Source organism: Stegostoma tigrinum, chromosome 6, assembly GCF_030684315.1.
Source record: "Stegostoma tigrinum isolate sSteTig4 chromosome 6, sSteTig4.hap1, whole genome shotgun sequence".
Taxonomy (NCBI): domain Eukaryota; kingdom Metazoa; phylum Chordata; class Chondrichthyes; order Orectolobiformes; family Stegostomatidae; genus Stegostoma; species Stegostoma tigrinum.
The window spans coordinates 66,639,073-66,659,434 of NC_081359.1; the positions used below are offsets into that span (position 1 = coordinate 66,639,073).

At 42.5% G+C, this 20,362-nt stretch overlaps 1 protein-coding gene across 3 annotated transcripts in view; it reads right to left on the reverse strand.

Moving 5' to 3' along the window:
• Positions 1–20,362, reverse strand: part of septin10 (septin 10) — an 81,069-nt gene that overhangs the window by 39,082 nt on the left and 21,625 nt on the right. For all 3 annotated transcript variants that reach the window (XM_059646620.1, XM_048532162.2, XM_048532161.1), the window contains exons 2-3: positions 19,559–19,673; positions 2,170–2,365 (exon numbers count right to left, since the gene is read on the reverse strand). In XM_059646620.1, the coding sequence (XP_059502603.1) occupies positions 2,170–2,365; positions 19,559–19,673 (311 nt within the window). The remainder of the gene's footprint in view (positions 1–2,169; positions 2,366–19,558; positions 19,674–20,362) is intronic.

Consider the following 20,362-nt stretch of genomic DNA (forward strand, 5'->3'; position numbering starts at 1 on the left):
ATCAGAGAGGGGGATGGGGAGAGGGTTCTGGAATAAATAGGGAGAGGGGGGAAGGTGGACCGAAGGAGAGAAAAGATAGGTGGAGAGGACAGTATAGGTGGGAAGGTAAGGAGGGGATAGGTCAGTCCAGGGAGGACAGACAGGTCAAGGAGGCGGGATGAGGTTAGTAGGTAGCAAATGGAGGTGTGGCTTGAGGTGGGAGGAGGGGATAGGTGAGAGGAAGAACAGGTTAGGGAGGCGGGGACAAGCTGGGCTGGTTTTGGGATGCAGTGGGGGAAGGGGAGATTTTGAAGCTTGTGAAGTCCACTTGATACCATTGGGCTGCAGGGTTCCCAAGCAGAATATATGAGTTGTTGTTCCTGCAACCTTCGGGTGGTATCATTGTGGTACTGCAGGAGGCCCATGATGGACATGTCGAAGGAATGGGAGGGGGAATTAAAATGGTTTGCGACTAGGAGGTGCAGTTGTTTACTGCGACCCCAGCGGAGGCGTTCTGCAAAGCGGTCCCCAAGCCTCCGCTTAGTTTCCCCAATGTAGAGGTAGCCACAGCGGGTACAGTGGACACAGTATACCACATTGGCAGATGTGCAGGTGAACATCTGCTTAATATGGAATGTCATCTTGGGGCCTGGGATGGGGGGGTGAGGGAGGAGGTGTGGGGGCAAGTGTAGCACTTCCTGCGGTTGCAGGGGAAGGTGGCGGGTGTGGTGGGGTTGGAGGGGAGTGTGGAGCAGACAAGAGAGTCGCTGAGAGTGTGGTCTCTCTGGAAGGCAGGCAAGGGTGGGGATGGAAAAATGTCTTGGGTGGCAGGGTGAGATTGTAGATGGCGCAAGTGTTGGAGGATGATGCTCCGGATACAACACATCATCGTCTGACACTTCTGCCATCATCTACATTGGGAAAACTAAGCGGAGGCTTGGGGACCGCTTTGCAGAACACCTCTGCTCGTTCGCGATAAACAACTGCACCTCCTAGTCGCGAACCATTTTAACTCCCCCCTCCCATTCCTTCGACGACATGTCCATCATGGGCCTCCTGCAGTGCCACAATGATACCACCTGAAGGTTGCAGGAACAACAACTCATATTCCGCTTGGGAACCCTGCAGCCCAATGGTATCAATGTGGACTTCACAAGCTTCAAAATCTCCCCTTCCCCCTCTGCATCGAAAACCAGCCCAGCTCTTCCCCACCTCCCTAACCAGTTCTTCCTCTCACCTATCCCCTCCTCCCACCTCAAGCCGCACCTCCATTTCCTACCTACTAACATCATCCCACCTCCTTGATCTGTCTGTCCTCCCTGGACTGACCTATCCCCTCCCTACCTATACTGTCCTCTCCACCCGTCTTTTCTCTCCTCCTTTGGTCCGCCTCCCCCTCTCTCCCTATTTATTCCAGAACCCTCTCCCAATCCCCCTCTCTGATGAAGGGTCTAGGCCCAAAACGTCAGCTTTTGTGCTCCTGAGATGCTGCTTGGCCTGCTGTGTTCATCCAGCTACACACTTGTTATCGTGGTTTGAAGCTCAGTTTTGGGTGAAGTAGGGTGTCAAAAATTTCTTGTTCAGCTGAACCTGAAGGGAGACACAGAGAGCAATGTCGAGGGTAGAAAACAACCTTCAGAATGTTCTATGAAAATCATAAATCACTGTTCTTGCATATTGTTTGAAGTAAATTCACCTAAAATTTCTTGCCTTAGAGTTTCTGTAATGTAGCTGAAAGAAATTTTGACATGTGCACAGTAATGTAGCGGAGGCAAATAACATAGCTAAAATGGGGTTGAAAAAAAAAGTGGAGTGATGCCTGAGAGCATGCAAATGTTGTCCTTGTGCTATTACATAATATTACCAGGGGAGACTAAAAGGAGAAAGGAGAAAATCAAAAAGTTTATGCTTAAAGGTGGCCTGAGCCAGACAGCAAATTATTGGTAAGGGAAGTACTGAGTGCCTTTGGACAGCCACAAGTGAAAACACATGGAGCTGGGCAATAAAAGGACAGGTGACTGAGGAGGATGGAATGGTTAAGTGACCATGTACCAATGAATATAATTTTGCAATATTTCTGGCAGTACAATCTCTCAAAAAATCCTGTCTTGGCATTTAAAATTACAAAATGACTTAGCTCTCCTAATAAATATTTTCCAAAAGTTTGAAGTTTTTGTGCAAATCACTTACCTATCTTCCTTATTAATCTGGTCTCCGAAGCCCACTGAATTTACAATTGTTAGCTTTAAGCGAGCAGTACTCTCTTGTAACTCATAAGTCTGAGCCTTCAGTTTTACTCTATTTTCATAATGTGTTGATTGGCTGTTCTCAAAACTGGTGTTAAACAAGGTGTCCATAAGGGTGGACTTTCCAATGCCGGTCTCTCCTGAAATTTCAGGATAGGGAAAAAAAAACACATAGCCTTGTATAAATTTTGACATATTCGCTCAGATTTGGTAAAGCTTTTCAATTAAAATTTTATAAAAATGCATTAGCAGCCAAAAATGGGCTTCAGAAATAAAAGTAAGTCACATTCATTTCAGACTAAAAAAAGTTATTTCAAGACATTTATGCAACTCGAAATTGGTGTACACAACAAAGAATAAGTCAAGCTGCAGACAAATTAATTCAAAATGCCAAGACTGGCCACTGTTCTAAAACAGCCATAAAGAAAACAAAAAGCATTACTGAAGTCAATCCCGAAATACCAAGAGAAAGATTCTAGGCTATGTATGATCTCTGTGAGCATTAAGCATGAATTAACAACCAGATTGGGTAAGTGAAATAAGTCAAGAAGTGAAATCTCAAATGAGTCAAACTCTGTTGAGATGAAATTCTGATTTGTGTCAAAGTTATCAACCATTCCTATCAGTAAAATAGCTAAAGCAATGAAACAATCGCTGTGATTAGCTTAAATTCAAAGTGGCTGATTTGGTTTAGACGATCACTTGTTCAATGGCAGCAAAAATGAAAAGGAAGTCCTTCACAAAAATAAATGTTTCCACAGTGCTGCGTCCCAATTGCTTCTGACAAGGGTATTGACTGCGCTGATTATAGCAGAGTAGTTAGGCTAAATGCCCTCAAATATGAATTGTTGTACAAGCCATTGTTTTATCAAAATGGTTAGCCAGGATACATGGAGATGCACTCATGCAGCACATTAGGCCATGAAAGGTATCATGAAGCTTTGCTGGAGCCAAACTTCAACTGTGATTTGACTCATTAAATTTACTGTACAAATTGCAAATTAGAGGATTCAAAGATAGATTTCATGGTAGTCCACTCAGCATGTGTGGCACCAATTTTAGTTGTAGAGTGCTTAACCAAGGATTTAGCCGATTTTAACTTGACAGCAACTTCCAAACGTACCTAGCTCTATGGACCAGTCTTCACCAAAATAGCACATTCTTGCAATACCTTCTCAGCTCTACTCAAACTGTCTTTTACAGCATGGATATACCGGAAATGGAGCGATTATCTATAATGCCAAATAGAACCCCCTGCTTGTACATATGTGGTCAAACATGTCAGCTAGCTGTGAGTTGTCAATGATGTTACCAGAATGGGGATAATTGGTACAGGGAAACTGAAAGCAAAGCGGAGCTTACTTACCCTGGGTGGTGCCTCTGCAATTGTTCTTGGTCACTGCTTCTTCATTGCAATCACCCTGTTGCCACTGCCTGACCCTTTCCAGCCACTCTGCTGCACAGGGACAGGCTGATCCCAGGAGATGGGAGGCCATGACCAGGGTCAGAACTACTCCAATGCCTGTCCACCACCAGCACCCCCTGCTTTCCCTTACCAACCATTTTCCATTGCTTTTATCCATCTCCCTGGCTCCTCTAGTCAATTAAATAATATTTGCTATGTTGTGTTCCAGTGATTGTGCACTTGTTCTGCCTGGTTGTGGCATCCACAGTATATCAGCAGCCCACCTGAAAAAAAACCTTTCTACAAGCCCTTGTAACAATCAAGTACTTTGTGGTTGGAACTCAAACAGATCCTGTAAAAGTGAGATGTTGCATACCTATTTTCCTCCTATCCTTGGGTCCCAGATCTATCCTCTGCATGAGCTTTATCGAACTGTGTCAGACATTCTCTCAAATCTTGTCACGTGAGCTGGTTTCCATACCACCACAAAACATCAGATAGGCCTGCTTTTGCCCCGCATCTCAGTTCACAAAATTCACCTTTGGCAGCATCCCACCAGAGTCTGATTACTCAATCCCCTACAAATTTACTCTTCATAACTCAAAACAACTTGCAAATACTACTCAGATAGGGGACAATATAGACAAACTCTGGCTGAGCTTCAGCTCCATGCTGTACAATGGCACATGGATCTTCAGAGTCTCCAGTCAACAGGCTGGTGACATATAGGCCTGCAATGGCACCAAACACAGTCACACAAATCAGAACAACATTGGACCTTTTCAGTCCTGAACTCAAATTGTAAACCAAATGAAAATTATGGAATATGACCATACAAAAGCTTGGTAAAAAGTGATATAGATTCATGAAATGAAAATTCATTTTGTTACTAAAAACTCAAGGTTGAGCAAGGATCCTAAGAAAATGTTTACATTTATGGGAGCTACCAGAGAACAACAATACACCCTGGAAGGTCTTCCTACTCAAAGACCTTGAGACACTGGAAGAGTAAGCCATTGAGTATGCTCTACCATTCAATGAGATTGTGGCTGATCTAATAATCCTCAATTCCAATGCCTGTATATCTCTGCTTAGACAAGAGGCCCAAAAATATCTGCAATTTAGCTGTGTTCTCACTAGCACCTTATATACGGAGGTTGGCTGGCTCACCAAGCTGGTTTGTTGTTCTGTAAACGTTTCATTACAGTGCTTGGTAACATGCTCAGTGCAGCCTCCGATGAAGCATCGGTGTGTTTTTCCTACTGGTTTTTAAACACTGGGGTCCGTTGTGATGGATTGCCTCACTTCCAGGTTTCCTCTGTAGTGGAAGGTATACGGGGTTGAGTTCAATGTGTTTTTTTAATAGCATGCTTCGTGGAGTGCCATGCTTCCAGGAATTCTCATGCCTATCTCTGCCTAGACTGTCCCAGAATCTTGGTGTTGTCCCAGTCGAAGAAGTCGTGGTTCTCCTTGTCCATGTGGATTGAAATGAGTGAGTACTGGTTGTGTCTTTTTGTAGCCAGTTAGTGTTCATGTACTCTTGTTGTTAGTTTCATTCCTGTTTGTCCAATGTAGCGTTTCTTGCAGTCTCTGCAGGGGATCTTGGAGATGACTTTGGTCCTGTCCATGGTGGGAAGTGGGTCTTTTGTTCAGGTGAGCACTTGACATAGGGTTGATGCGGGCTTGTGTGCCACTCTGATGCCTAGCAGTCTAGAAGTCTTGTGGTGAGTTCTGATGTAGGGTAGTGTGATGAGCAGGTCAGGTCTTGTAGAATCTTTCTGATGCTGCGTGCATTGACCTGTCCTGTTTAAGACTTTATGTCGTGTTTAGGATTTTGTTGCCTAATTGTGGCGTCGGTCAGTTTGTACTGGTCGATGTGCATTCTCGTCAGCAAACAGTGCTTGTGCTTTGGAGACATAGTCCTTTTTAATCATTATCACTGTCATGTGCTCTTTCTCTGCAGGTAGTATAGTGATGTTCTTGTCCTTCTTTAATCTGTCCAGGGCTTGTCTTTCCTGTGTGTTGAGTTCCCTCTTTCTGGCTTGCGTCAGGACTACTGTCTGTCTCATAGTTAGTTGTGTTTCTTTGTTGATATTGTTGCTCATGAGTGTGGCTTCCAGTGTGGCTAGGAATTCTGTTTTGTTGGCATCCCTGCAGTTGTAGTTCAGTCCCCGGATGAGAACGGCTTTTTCTGTGTCTGTCAGTTTCCTGTCAGAGAGGTTCCTTATCCATGTGTCAGTTCTGCTGTAGATTTTGTGGGTAAGTGTGGTTAGCTTTTCTTGCAGGGTCTGTCTTTTTTTGGGTCTTGTGGTCTGTCGCCTGATGTTAATGGCTCATTCCATGTCGGTTGTCCAGTCTTGATTGGTAGCTTCCTAGAATATTGATGCTGTTCCTGTTGGCATCTCCTGACCCAGTTCTTTGAATATCCATTATCCTTGAACACTTGGAAGAGGTATTCTTCTTCCTCTTGGCATAGTTCCATCCCAAGGTAACCATCCCAGCACACACAAACAAAAGCTGCATGCGAACAATATTTAAAAAGGTTAACAACACACTGCAGCAACATGGTACTATGCCAAGAGGAAGAAGAATCTCTCTTCCAAGTGTTCAAGGATAATGTATATCCAAAAGAACTGGATCAGGAGATGTCTACAGGAACAGCATCAGAAAGATTCTACACGCCCCGACACGCTCATCACACTACTCTACATCAGGAACACGTCAGAACTCAAGACTTCTACGATCGCTGGGCATCAGAGTGGCACACAAGCCCACATCAACCCTACAACAAGTGCTCACCCAAACTAAAGATCCACTCCCCACCACAGGCAGGACCAAAGTCATCTACAAGATCCCCTGCAGAGACTGTGAGAAACACTACAATCAGACAAAAAAGAAACTAACAAGAGTACACAAACACCAACTGGCTACAAAAAGACATGACCAATACTCACTCATCTCAATCCACATGGACAAGGAGAACCACAACTTTGACTGGGACAACGATCCTGGGACAGGCTAGGCAGAGACAAGCACGAGAATTCGTGGAAGCATGGCACTCCACGAAGCATGTTATTAATACACTGAACTCAACCTGATATACATTCCACTACGGAGGAAACCCAGAAGTGAGACAATCCATCGCAATGGACCCCCAAGTTAAAAAAACCAGGCAGGAAAACACACCGACGCTTCAGAGACTGCACTGAGCATGTTACCAAGCATGGTAATGAAATATCTGTAGAACAACAAACCAGCTTGAGGAGCCAACCAATGTCAACACCCACAACCCAAGCTACAGATCTACTCCAAAACATTAGAGCACTTCGCTAAAAGTATACAAGACCTCTTACTACTTTTACACTCCATTTTCTTTGAAACAAAGAGGTTAACACATCCTATTTGCTTTTCCCAACACCCACTGAAGTTGGATGCAAGCTTTCTAGGCAAGGAAGGGATGATAAAGTGAAGGAACCTTGGATGACAAGACATGTGGAAGATGTAGTCAAGAGGAAGGCTGAGGAAGCAAGAATTGGACAGGGGTCCAGGGGTTACAGGGTAGCGAGGAAGGAACTGAAGAATGGACTTAGGAGAGCTAGAAGGGGGCATGTAAAAGCCTTGGCTGGTAGGATTATAGAAAGCCTTGGGGTTTTCCTTACTTATAAGGCGAACGAGAGGATGGCAACAGTGAGGGTAGAACTGATTAGGGATAGTGGAGGGAACTTGTGCCTGGAGTCGGATATGGTAGGGGAGGTCCTTAAATGAATAGCTTGCTTCAATATTCACCCATGAGAGGGACCTTGTAGTTTGTGCAAAAAGTGTGAAATCGGCTGAAATGCTCAGACAGTTTGATGTTAGGAAGGAGGATGTGCTAGAAATTCTGAAAAACATGAGGATAGATAAATCCACTGGGCCAGACAGGATATACCCAAGGCTGCTACGGGAAGCGATGGAAGAGATTGCTGTGCCTTTGGCGATGATCTTTGCGTCTTCACTGTGAACTGGAGTAGTACCAGATCTTAGCAGGTGGCAAATGTTATTCCTTGTTCAAGAAAGAGAAAGAGAATAGGGATAATCCTGGGAAGTACAGACCAGTCAGTCAGTCAGTCTTACTTCTGTGGTTGGTAAATTATTGGAGAGGATTGACAGAGTATTTATGATTATTTGGGAAAGCACAGTTTGAATAGAAATAATCAGAATGATTTTGAGAGGGGCACCTCATACCTCACATGCCTTACTGAATTCTTTGAGGATGTGACAAAATACATTGAAGAAGGTAGAGCGGTGGGTATGGTGTATATGGATTTTAGCAAGGCATTTGATAAGGTTCCCCATGGTAGGCTCATTCAGAAAGTGAGGCGGCATGGAATTCAGGGAAATTTGGCCGTCTGGATACAAAACTGGCTGTCCATTGGCAGACAGACAGAGGGTGGTAGTAGAAGGAAAGTATTCAGCCTGGAACTTACTGACCAGTGGTATTCCACAGGGATCTTTTCTGGGACCCCTGCTCTTTGGTGATTTTTGTAAATGATTTGAATAAAGAAGTAGAAAGGTGAGTTAGTACGTTTGCCCACAACACAAAGGTTGGTGAAGTTGTGGATAGTGTGGAGGGCTGTTGTAGGTTGCAACAGGGCAGTGACAGGATGCAGAGCTGGGCAAAGAAATGGCAGATGGAATTCAACCTGGAAAAGCTTGAAGTGATTCATCTTGCAAGATCAAATTTAAATGCAGAATACAGGTTTATTGATGGAATTCTTCGCAGTGTGGAGGAACAGAGTGATCTTGGGGTCCACGTCCATACATCCCTCAAAAGGTGTCACCCAAGTGGATATGGTTGTTAAGACAACATATGGTGTGTTGGCTTTCATTGGCAGGAGAGTTGAGTTTAGGAGCCGCAAGGTTATGCTGCAGGTCAACAAAGCTCTGGTTAGACCACACTTGGAATATTACATTCAGTTCTGGTTGCCTCATTATAGGAAAGATGTGGAAGCTTTAGAGAGGATGTAGAGATTTACCAGGATGCTGCCTGGAATGGAGGGTAGCACTTGAGGAGAGATGGAGGGAGCTAGGGCTTTTCTCAATGGAGCGAAGAAGGATGAGAGGTGCCTTGATAGAGGTGTACAAGATGATAACGCAGAGATGGGGTGGATACGTTTGTGGATGTTTCCCAGGGCAGAAATGACTCTCACAAGGGGGCATAATTTTCAGGAAAGTATATGGGAGATGTCAGAGGTGGGTTCGTTGCACAGAGTGGTCAGTGCGTGGAATGCACCGCCAGCAGTAGTAATAGAGACAGATATATTAGGCGCATTTAAGCGGCTCTTGGATAGGCACATGGATGATAGTTAAAATGAAGTGTATGCGGCTTGGTTTGATCTTAGGAGTAGGATAATAGGTCAGTACAACATCGTGAGCTGAAGGGCCTGTACTGTGCTGTTCTGTTCTACGTTCTCTCTGTGATTAGTGGACAAGGAGTCCCAAATCCCTCGTGTAGTTTTCTGCAGACTTCTTCCATTTAAAAAAAATTCAGTCCCTTTAATTCTTCCCGCCAAACTGCATATGTTCACATTTTCGATTATATTCCACTTGACTAGTTTGTGCTAACTGTCTTAACCTATCTATTGCCTTCTGCATTCTGTCACCCTTAACAGCTGCGTCATTCACAAACTTAGCCATAGTGCATTCATATTCCTCTTCCAAATATATGTTGTAAACAATTGTAGCACCAGCATGTTTTCCTGAGGCACACTACTAGTTACAGGTTGCAATCCTGAAAGTTGGAATACAGGTACACTATCTTCAATTCATGCTAATAAGCTCTAGCATCATGGATGGCCTCTTATCTTAATTAGCCTAGCACATAACAGCTTATCAAACACTTTCAGAGTCCAACAATAACACTATAACATATGATACAAACATATTTGTTTCTCCTCCTCAAACTATCCTCCTCTAGTTTGTGATGTTTCAGTGGTGTGTATCATGAATGAGGCCACATCCAATCATTATCTTGCATCTCTCAACTGTTAGATTTTAAGGGTCACAGATTACACAACTGGCGATTCCCTGACATGTACTTTCATTCAGGATAACAGTTTAAAGAACGCACATTAAATCAAGATTCGTACAATAGGCATATGACCTATGACAGGTGACCACACTTCACCTGCCCTGGTTTATACAGGCCTTTGTCAGAGCAGAGCAGTTTGATTTTTGTAACCTGTAATGGTCATCTCAGTTCTGATGAAGGGCCAGTGGACTTGAGATGTCAAACTGTTTTTCTCTCTACAGATGCTGTCAAACCCAAATTTGTCTAGCATGTTTCTTTGTCTTTTTTTCCTATGTCATTTCCTTCAGCTGTCTCTGAAGCTGGTTAAAAGGCGTTAAGCCTTAATAAGCATAGTTCCATTTTGGGAGCTGTCCTTGCCCATCTTCCGTTTTTGACTGCCTGTTTATGTTAGGGATCAGTGCATATCACATGGTAATTATGGATTCAATTTCCTTATTCAGTAGTCCAATTATGGAGGAAATAGATACTCAAGACCAACCCTTTCTCACATCGGTTCCAGTCCAAGTTACTTTGTATTTTATTTCTAATACAGGAATCTTGATACCTTGTAAACCATTTGTTTCAATATACAGTTACGATACTCCTTTCTCAACTGTTCATCACCTAGTCATGCCTATACTAAAGGCCTGCTGGAGTATTATGTTCTTGGTCATACAATGAGTTCTCGTGAATCAACGTAACATACCATGAATAATATTGTTGCGTATTAGCCCAGGCACACAGTTAAGGAACCTCATTAGGAACTAGAAAAACCTACTTCATATCATTTTATGTTATCAATTTAAAAAAAAGTCTTCTTCCAACTAAGAAAACAAACCATTCCAAGCCACATAGAAGTGATCTTTCCTTTCAATTCACTACGGCACGTCCAGGGATTTTCCTCCAACTTTCTCACTTCCACTTTAGATATCTTGGTCATCAGCAAAACCTTTATTCTCTCCCATTCTGGTTGCTGCCCTGACACTATGACCAAGTCCATGACAACAGCATGGAGATGATTTAACCATCTCCATCTGGCTAGTTGGAAATGATTACTTTTCACATTCAAGAGAATTTAGACAATTTAAACTAAATCCCTGGCCGTGAAATTTGCTTTCCTAACCACAGAGCATGCTGATGTTGATAACCAATCTCTTCCTTTCAGAGGAACAGCACCCAAAAGATCAGATGCTGAAGACTATACAAATTCTTGAATTCCTTAAAAACACTGTTGCCTCTGAAATCTACAGCAATAGTTTTCACAACTGACTGCAACAATTTATTCAGACCTCCAACCAGATGAATATGGGCTTAATGTACGCCAATAGGTAGTGGATGAGAGAGACACCATAAATGCAGCTGACATGAACTTCTAGAAACTTTTCACAAAATACCACACACTTAATTTGAAACTATTCAAAACAAATGATAGGCAAGATAAGTTCCCATCCTCAAAATGATGGGGGTAGTCCAGGACATCAGTAGAAGAGACCGAAAATTTTCAATCTTGGTTCAGAAATGCTAAGTGTATGATCCATTTTGGTCCCCTCCAAGGATTCTCAGAATCACATGTGACACAGTCTTTAACCAATTCAATTCACCTGATATGATATCAAGAAACAAATCAAGACACCAAATACTATAAAAGGCTCTGACAACATTCTATTACTCGCACTAAAGGCTTCAGAAATAGTTGCACCCCTAGCCAAGCTGCTCCAGTGCAGTTACAACACTTATCTGCTCAATAATATATAAAATTACACAATGACCAGAACAACTCCAACCCTTTCAGTCTCTATATCCGTCTAATCTTGATCAAAGTGATGGATGAAGTAGTCAGAGCTATCAAAAAAAATGAAGAACTCACCTACACAGTCAGTTTGAAGTCTACCATGGCTACTCAGCTGTCGACCTCATTAGAGCATTGATCCAATGACAGACAACAAGAGCTGAGCTTGACAAGTGAAATAAGATCAAAGCAGCACTCGTCAGTCATATCAAAGGAGCTCTAGCAAAAGTTGGAGTTGATGGAAATCAAAGGGAAAGTTCTACACTGACTGGAGGCAGACCTAATACAAAGGATGATGGTTGTGGTTGGAGACGAATCACCTCAGAACACAATATCACCACAGTAGTTCCTTAGAGCAGTATCTTTTATTCAACAATCTTCAGCTGCTCCAAAGACATTCCCTCCACACAAGGTCAGAACTCCTTCATAACAAAAAGTGTGGAGCTGGATGAACACAGCAGGCCAAGCAGCATCTTAGGAGCACGAAAGCTGACGTTTCGGGCCTAGACCCTTCAACAGAAAAGGGGGATGGGGAGAGGATTCTGAAATAAGTAGGGAGAGAGAGGGGGAGGCAGACCAAAGATGGATAGAGGAAAAGATAGGTGGAGAGGAGTGTATGGGTGGGGAGGTAGGGAGGGGATACGTCAGTTCGGGGATGGCGGGCAGCGGGTGGGATGAGGTTAATAGGTAGGAAATGGAGGTGCGCTTGAGGTGAGAGGAGGGGTTATTTGAGAGGAAGAACAGGTTAGGGAGGCAGGGATGAGCTGGGGACTGCATCCCAAAAATCAGCTACAAGGATCAGAGCTGGATTCACTGCTTTTTGTTGTTTATATCAATGATGTGGATGTGAATATAGGAGGTATGGTTATTAAGCAGTCAGTTAGTTTGCAGATGACACCAAAATTGGGAGGTGTGGTGGACAGCCAAGAAGGTTGCCTCACAGTTCAACAAGACTTTGGGCAGATGGGCCAATGGCCGAGGAATGGCAGATGTAGTTTAATTTAGATGAAATGGGAGGTGCTGTATTTTGGAAAGGTAAGTCAGAGCAGCACTTCATGGTAAGGTCCTGGGGAGGGTTGCTGAACAAAAAGACCTTGAGTGCAGATTCATAGTCCTTTGAAAGTAGAGAGTTACAGATAGACAGGTTAGTGAAGGCAGTGTTTGGTATGCTTGCCTTTATTGTCTGTGTATTGAGTATAGGAGTTGGGAGGTCATGACCTGCACAGCAGCAACATTAGTTAGGCCACTTTTGGAATACTGTGTTCAAGCCTGGTTTCCCTATTGTAGGAAAAATGTGAAACTTGAAAAGGGTCTTGAAAAGATTTACAAGGCTGCTGCCACAGTTGGATGCTTTGAGCAATAGGAAGAGGCTGAATAGGCTGGGGATATGTTCCCTGCAGTGTGGGAGGCTGAGGAGTGACTTTACAGAAGTTTAAAAGGTCACGAGAGGCATAGATAGGGTGAACAACCAAGGGCTTTTCCCCAGAATAGCACAGTCCAAAACTAGATGGTATTGGTTTAACATGACAGGGGAAAGATTGTAAAAGGGACAGAGACCAGAGGGGCTATTTTTTCATGCAGACGGTGGTGCACGTATGGAATAAGCTGCCAGAGCATGTAGTGGAGGCTGGTACAATTGCAACATTTAAAAGGCATCTGAAATGGGTACATAGACAGGAAGGGTTGAGGGTTATGGGCCAAATGCTGGCAAATAGGACTACATTAATTTAGGCTTTCTGGCTGGCATTGATGAGTTGGACCAAAAGGTTGTTTCATGCCGTACAGCTCTATGACTCAGGGCTCTATATTAGTAATTCTTAAGGAAATTTGTTAAGAAGCTTATGAATCTCAAAAGCATATTCTGGGTAGCATGTCTCCTGAACTGTAAACCTCATGACTTGACAATAATTCTACAACTAGCTAATAAAGAAAGTTAATGCAGTGATGTTCAGTTTCAGTTATCCATTCTAACTAGCAGTTCAGAAGATGGAGAATTTGGACAGGAGAAATCAAGGTTTGCTGAATGGAACAATTTTCTGTTTAACAGTTTTCAAAATTGGCATTGAGGGCAGGGCTCTGACAGTAGAGCAGAGGCTGCATGTGTTATATAGCTGGAAAGGACAGAATGTCAGGAGCAATTATGAGACATTGAAGTTAGAGCTGGCTAAAGTGAACTGGGACATAAGGTTATAGGAGATATCTGTACAAGTGTAGCAGCAGACATTTAAGGAGATATTTCAAAATACTCAAAAAGGCACATATCCACCACTTGTAGCTAACTAAGGAAGTTAGTGTGACTAGAAGGTTAATGAAGGATAAACTAGAGTATGAAAGCTATATAGAAACAAAACAATGTAGCAAGTACTTCTAGAGCTACTTAGAAAGGAAAAAAAGAGCAAGTAAACTTCACACTGATCCTGTACGAAGAGTCTGATGAATCAGTATTAGAAATTAAGCCAATAGCAGATGAATTGAACAGGTGTTTTGCATCTGACTTCACTGCAGGGGACTGGTGTAACATTCCAAAAATTTTGTTAATCAGTTGGTGCAAGAGGGAGGAATCTATAGCAACTACAAAGTCACCTGGGCAACAATAGCCAGAATGTTATAAGAATTAAATGCGGACAGATGCGCAGGCGGTGAGCGGACCTCATCGTAGGCCCTTTAAATAAGAGGCTGAGATGGTAAATCAGCCGATTTAAATTTTCCAAAGTCCCAGCAGAAAGAAAAATAGGGAATGACTCCTCCATTCAAGGGTGGGAAAAATAAAGAGAGAGAAACAGGGAGGGAGGGTGCAAGAAAGCCAGACAGAGAGCATGCAAGTCAGTTAGCTTAACATCTGCCCAAAGGAAAATGTTGGGACCTTTCAATAAGGAGAGTATACCAAAATGTCAGTGCCGTCAGGCATTGTGTGCAAGGAAAAATCATTTTGACTAACTTGCTGGGAGTTATTTAAGAAAGAAACAAGCAACATAGACAAAAAGGGAAATCAGTGGACATGCCATGCTTAAATTTGCAGAAGGCATTTGACAAGGTGCCAGATCCAAAGTTTCCAAGCAAAATAATAGCTTGTGGAGCAGTAAACAGTAAGAGCTCTAGGCCATAGGGCTACTGTCATTAGAGAGACGGACAACTAGTGATGGTTTAACCAGAGGTTCACCACACCTTACGCAAGGGAGGATGATCCTTCATGGCAGCCTCAGTGGTTTGGCAAGTGAACCCACATTAATAGTGTGGATGCTGGAAGGATGTTACCTGTTGTAGGAGAGACTACAACTAAGGGGGATTGTTAAAGAATAAATAGGGTCTCATTTAAGACAGAATCAGGAGGATTCCTTCTGTCTCCTCTTCATTCCCCCAACCCTTGATCAAAAAAAGGGGCAGGTGATAATGTGGAATTGGCGCAGCCCTTACTTTTCATAATTGCAATACGGTCTGAAGATTGAGGTGCAACATTATAGAAGAAGTTTATTTTAAAAGATATGAGAGGCAATTTTTTTTTAAAAAGAAAAAAAAGTGAGATTCATGCTTGGAAGGAGCTTCCTGAGGATGTAGTGGATACGGGTACTATTATAACATTTAAAAGACAGTTGGGTTGATACATCAATAGGAAAAGGTTTGGAGGGGTATGGGCCAGGAGCAGGCAGGTGGAACTATTTTAGTTTGAGATTATATTCAGCATGGATTGGTTGGACCAAAGGGCCTGTTTCTGTGATAACAGTGTGAAGCTGGATGAACACAGCAGGCCATGCAGCATCTTAGGAGCACAAAAGCTGACGTTTTGGGCCTAGACCCTTCATCAGAAATGGGGTAGGGGAGAGGGTTCTGATGTAACTAGGGAGAGATGGGGAGGCGGATCGAAGATGGATAGAGGAGAAAATAGGTGGAGAGGAGAGAGACAAGTTAAAGGGGTGGGGAGGGAGCCTGTAGATGAGAATATAGGTGGGGAGGTAGGGGGCAGATAGGCCAGTCCAGGAAGGACGGACAGGTCAATAGGGCGGGATGAGGTTAGGAGGTAGGAAATGGAGGTGCAGCTTGAGGTGGGAGGAGGGGAAGAACAGGTTAGGGAGGCGGGTTTGAGCTGGGCTGGTTTTTGGGACGCCGTGGGGGCGGAGGGGGGGTGGGTTTTGAAGTTTGTGAAATCCACATTGATACCATTGGGCTGCAGGGTTCCTAAGCAAAATAGGAGTTGCTGTTCCTGCAACCTTTGGGTGGCATCATTGTGGCACTGCAGGAGGCCCAGGATGGACATGTCGTCTAAGGAACATTGGGGGCGGGGGGCGGGGGCGGGGGGGGGGAAAGAGTTGAAATGGTTCATGACTGGGAGGTGCAGTTGGTTGCAAGCCGAGTTTAGGTGTTCTGCAAAGCGGTGCCCAAGCCTCCACTTGGTTTCCCCATTTACAGGGGGCCACAACGGTACAACAGATGTAGTATACCACATTGGCAAATGTGCAGGTGAACATCTGCTTGATGTGGAAAATCATCTTGGGGCCTGGGATGTGGATGAGGGAGATGGTGTGGGGGCAAGTGTAGCACTCCCTGTGGTTGCAGGGGAAAGGGCCTGTCTCTGCATTGTCTGACTATGACTCTCAGCTGGACAGAGGAGTGCAGGAATTGTCATATGTATGCTACAAATGTTTAGTATAAAGATTGGAGGTGTCTGTAATCTACCAGAGCTGGTTTTACAGTGGTAAGATTGACTCTGTTTGTGTATGGACGAAATAAACTATTATTAACCTGTTTCTGAGAGTTTTTTGAAAAATTCTTTCATGAGATGTGGGGGGGGTCACTGGTAAGACCAGCAATTTATTGCCCATTCATAACAGAACGAAGAGAGTTAACCACATGTGTCAAATGTTGGCCAGACCAGGCAGTTTTCTTCTCCAAGAGGACATTACAACTGAATGATTTCATGATCACTATTAGGCTCCTAATTATGGGTTTTCATTGAATTCAAATTACACCATCTGCCATGGAGGGATTCGAACCCAGGTTCCCAAATCATTCCCTGGATCACTGGATTAATAGTCTAGTGATAGATTTATTTTGTGAACACATAGTATTATGGGGAACTTTTCTAGAATCAGGTAGACATCGGTGTCTTCACTACCAAAGTGAACGTACTGTCACAATCCCTAGCCTTTGCTGTAGTTGGTGCCTTCAGTTGTTTGTTAGTTCCACCTGGAGTGCATCCAGTGAGCTAAAGGCTGATGTTTGTGACATCTCAGGGCTTCAGGAGACAGCCAAGTTTAAGTGCAATGTTAGTAAATGACAGGTGGTACACCATAAATATATGCTTAGTTCGGACCGAGGAAATTAGGTTTAGAATGTTTGAAATGAATCCTTGTAAATAAACATGCAAATATGTACACTTCTGAATTTCATGTCAACAACAATTAGGAGGTCAGTAAGAGACTTCAGAATGACAAGCAGATGAAATTTAACACACAACAATGCAATGATATATATTTTGGTAAATAGAATATAGGAAGACAACATAAATGAAATGATGCATTTTTAAAGAGGTTGTCAGAAGAGAGACATATAACCATATGAGCCCAGAATTTTAAGACAGCAGATCAAGTTCAGAAGGATGGTTAAAATAAAGTATAAACGTACCTTTGATGTTATTAAGTAAATGTCAAACACAAAAAATAAGACAGCTATGCTAAAGTCTTTTTTAAGACATCGCTTAGACCCAAGGTGGAATGGCATTCAATTATGGGCAGCACATTTTGAAAGTATGTGAAGACCTTTACTTTGAAAACATGCAGGGGAAAACTGCCGGTATAAGGCAAGAAGGACATTTGACTGAAGGATTTGTCACAAAAGGCGTTGTTAGTTTTTCCACATATACTCCATTCGAGTGGCAGAAAGGTTTGTAAGAAGGGTACACCGATTAAGGTGACTGGCAAAAGAACCAAATAGTGACAGAAAGAAATATTTCCTATGAAAACAGTTAATTACATTCTAGAATGTAGCGTCTGAAAAGGGTGGTGAAATTCAATAGCAACTTTCAAAAGGGATTTGGATAAATAGTCACAAGAAAAGATTTGAAAGGATGTGGGAAGAGTGGTAAGCAGGACTTGTTGGAAAGTTCTTTGGTACAGTCACACAAGCATGTTGGGCCAATTGGCTTCGCTTTGTGCTGTAGCAATTGAAATTTGTGAAATCTTTACAAGGTTTGGTTATTTAAAATATTAACAGAACACTGGTATTTACATGGCCTAAAATGTGGCGCGCGCACACACAGCTATGGGCCAAGTGCTGGAAAATGGGATTAGAATAGTTAGGTGACTTTTTCCCCCCTCCCCAGCACGGAAGCAATGAACCAAAAAGGCCCTTTTCTGAGCTATGGATCTTATACCCTGCAAAGGAAAAAATCTTACAATTGAAATTGTTAAAAAAGAACTACAGGATTTTGTAAAAGCATTTAAAAATACGGCAAAGAGACAGACTGAAACAGACAGCTTCTAACTATTCATAAGAGCTGGCTGAGGTGTGGGAATCAAGGCACAGGAGACTAACAGAAAAAGACAAAGACAAACTTTGAAGGACAGCCAAGACAAGATAGCAAGCACAATGCTCAGAGGGGAAAAAAGTGTCAAACATTTAAAGGTAGCATATTAGGAGGGAGACAAGAAAGCATAAGGTAGATGGGGGTGGGGGTGTAGTAACAAAAGGAGCTGTAGGATCCTCCAGTCAAAGAATCTACAAATTCTTTACCCTTGGTCGCAGGTGAGGGAAAGGGCATTTTAAGAAATATAGCCACTTAGGGCCCCTTCCATTTGAAAAGCAGCAGCACCGGGGAGATTTAACCAAGGAGAGTGCAAAATGTTAATTTCTTGATGTGCCTCAGCCAGCAACGGTAATAAAGGACTTAACCAGCATATTTCACAAGCATTCAGGCTTGTAGTCCTCAAATGCAAAGGGGTGAGCATTGGATGGTAAGGTTGATTACAGAACTAGAGAGGAAAAGATTTTAGTAATTGAGGTAAGGTAGTAGTTAAGTACTGTAGTAAGGACTGATAGAAGAATTAGAACAGACAGTGAGCAAAAAGGAGCTGGGAATTTTTAAAACTTCAAAGAATTTAGGATACTTGCATTGATCAGAAAGGGACTCAATTGCTTTTGGCTGCATAATTCAGATACTTTACATTGATCAACTTATTGCAATGATATTCTTGGCAAGGTTACTTTTGGCAAGATAACATTCATTACCCACCTCAACAAAATCCTGTGGATAAAGATAGTCAATCAGATTGTGTGGTACTGGACTAGCAAAGGATAGCAGGTTCCCATTGTTGGAAAACAAGTAAAACATATATGTTTTTTGTGACAACCTGGCAACATCAAGTGTCATTTTCTGATTCCAACCCATAAAAAAAGGAACACAGTAGAATGAATTTGATTTGAGTGTTACATGATGGAAATTGATCAGCTTGCATTGTCAATTCAGCACCATGTAAATATATGTACTTTAAACATTCTCCCAGTTCAGCAAATAACAGTTCGAACTTTTTTTTAAATGTTTCCAATGTAAAATACATATTTCAGACTTTGCATCACTAAATATTTCACATCAGTAAAGTCTCTGGCATCAGCCACAGGCAACCAAATAATTCTGAGTTTTGGATTGGCAAGGCAGTGTCTGCCCAATTCCTGTTTGGTTTCTTTAAAAATAATGAAGACCTCTGACATAACGTCCTACTGCCCCTAATTCATTCTTTGACAGGCTAATCACTTAAGAAGACTGTCTTTATAACAGCTCCTCGCTTACTAACTTCAAAAAGATCCTTATCAGTGGCACCAGTCAAACAATTTATCTATCTCTTGAAGTAGAAGTGTCACCCCAAATTGTCCCAACTTGTGTTGCTGAGTTAGAGACAAAAAACACTGCAGATGCTGGAATCCAAGGTAGACAAAGAGGAGGCTAGAAGAACACAGCACCACTCTTTCTCTGCGGCATCCCCCTATCACCACATCCAGTCTGAAGGGCAATACACAAAACATTGACTGCTCCTTTCCTCCAGACATCGCCTGGCCATTATTCAGCCACAGAATTGGAATAAAAATATTCAAGTACTTACCAACACAAAGAATATTAAAGCAAAATCCCTGGGAGGTAGATTTATTTACTAGTTGATCTGGTAAACTGTCAAATCCAACATGCCCTGACAAGGAAAGTGGGCGGACATTTTCACCCTGCAAGAAAAAGCAATAATACATACAGTAGCTGGTCATTCCTATAATGTTCAAAGAAATGGAATCTCATTTTATACAAGTATCTATCACCAGAAATAATTCCTTCACAGCTTAATTATTCCTGAATGTTGCTATAAAGAATCTTATGTCATATACAAAGCAAAAGTGTCAAAACCCTTCTACGTGCTTAGTGGAGTTTCCCTCTGTTTTCTTAAAACTTCCTTACTCTGAAAATGGCATTCAGTTCCTTCATGAACTCAAGGAACATTGTTATTATCTACAATTCTCAATCCTTCTCCAGACAGGGATCAACAGTTCTAACAGAAGGTCAATTAATTCCAAATCCATTCTACATATTCACTATCCTATGGGGTGGGTTAGTTGAATATTACAACTTCAAACTTTGTGAAAAATTTGGCTGCTGTGTTTAGTCCTATGGTAATTAGATAAAAATATTCATTCAATATTTGAAATTTCAGTGGATTAGAAAACATTCACAAGTCAACACCACAGAAGGGCATCACACCCGCAAAATTGGTTACTACCATATTTACTTGCACCTAGTACTCCAAACAGCCAGTTTAAAGGTCACATCAGCACAACAGGAAAAGTTAAGCACTCTCCATGATCTAGGCCACAATTAGGTTCTTCTCAGCATTTGTGTAATGATATGTATTCTTCCACCTTCA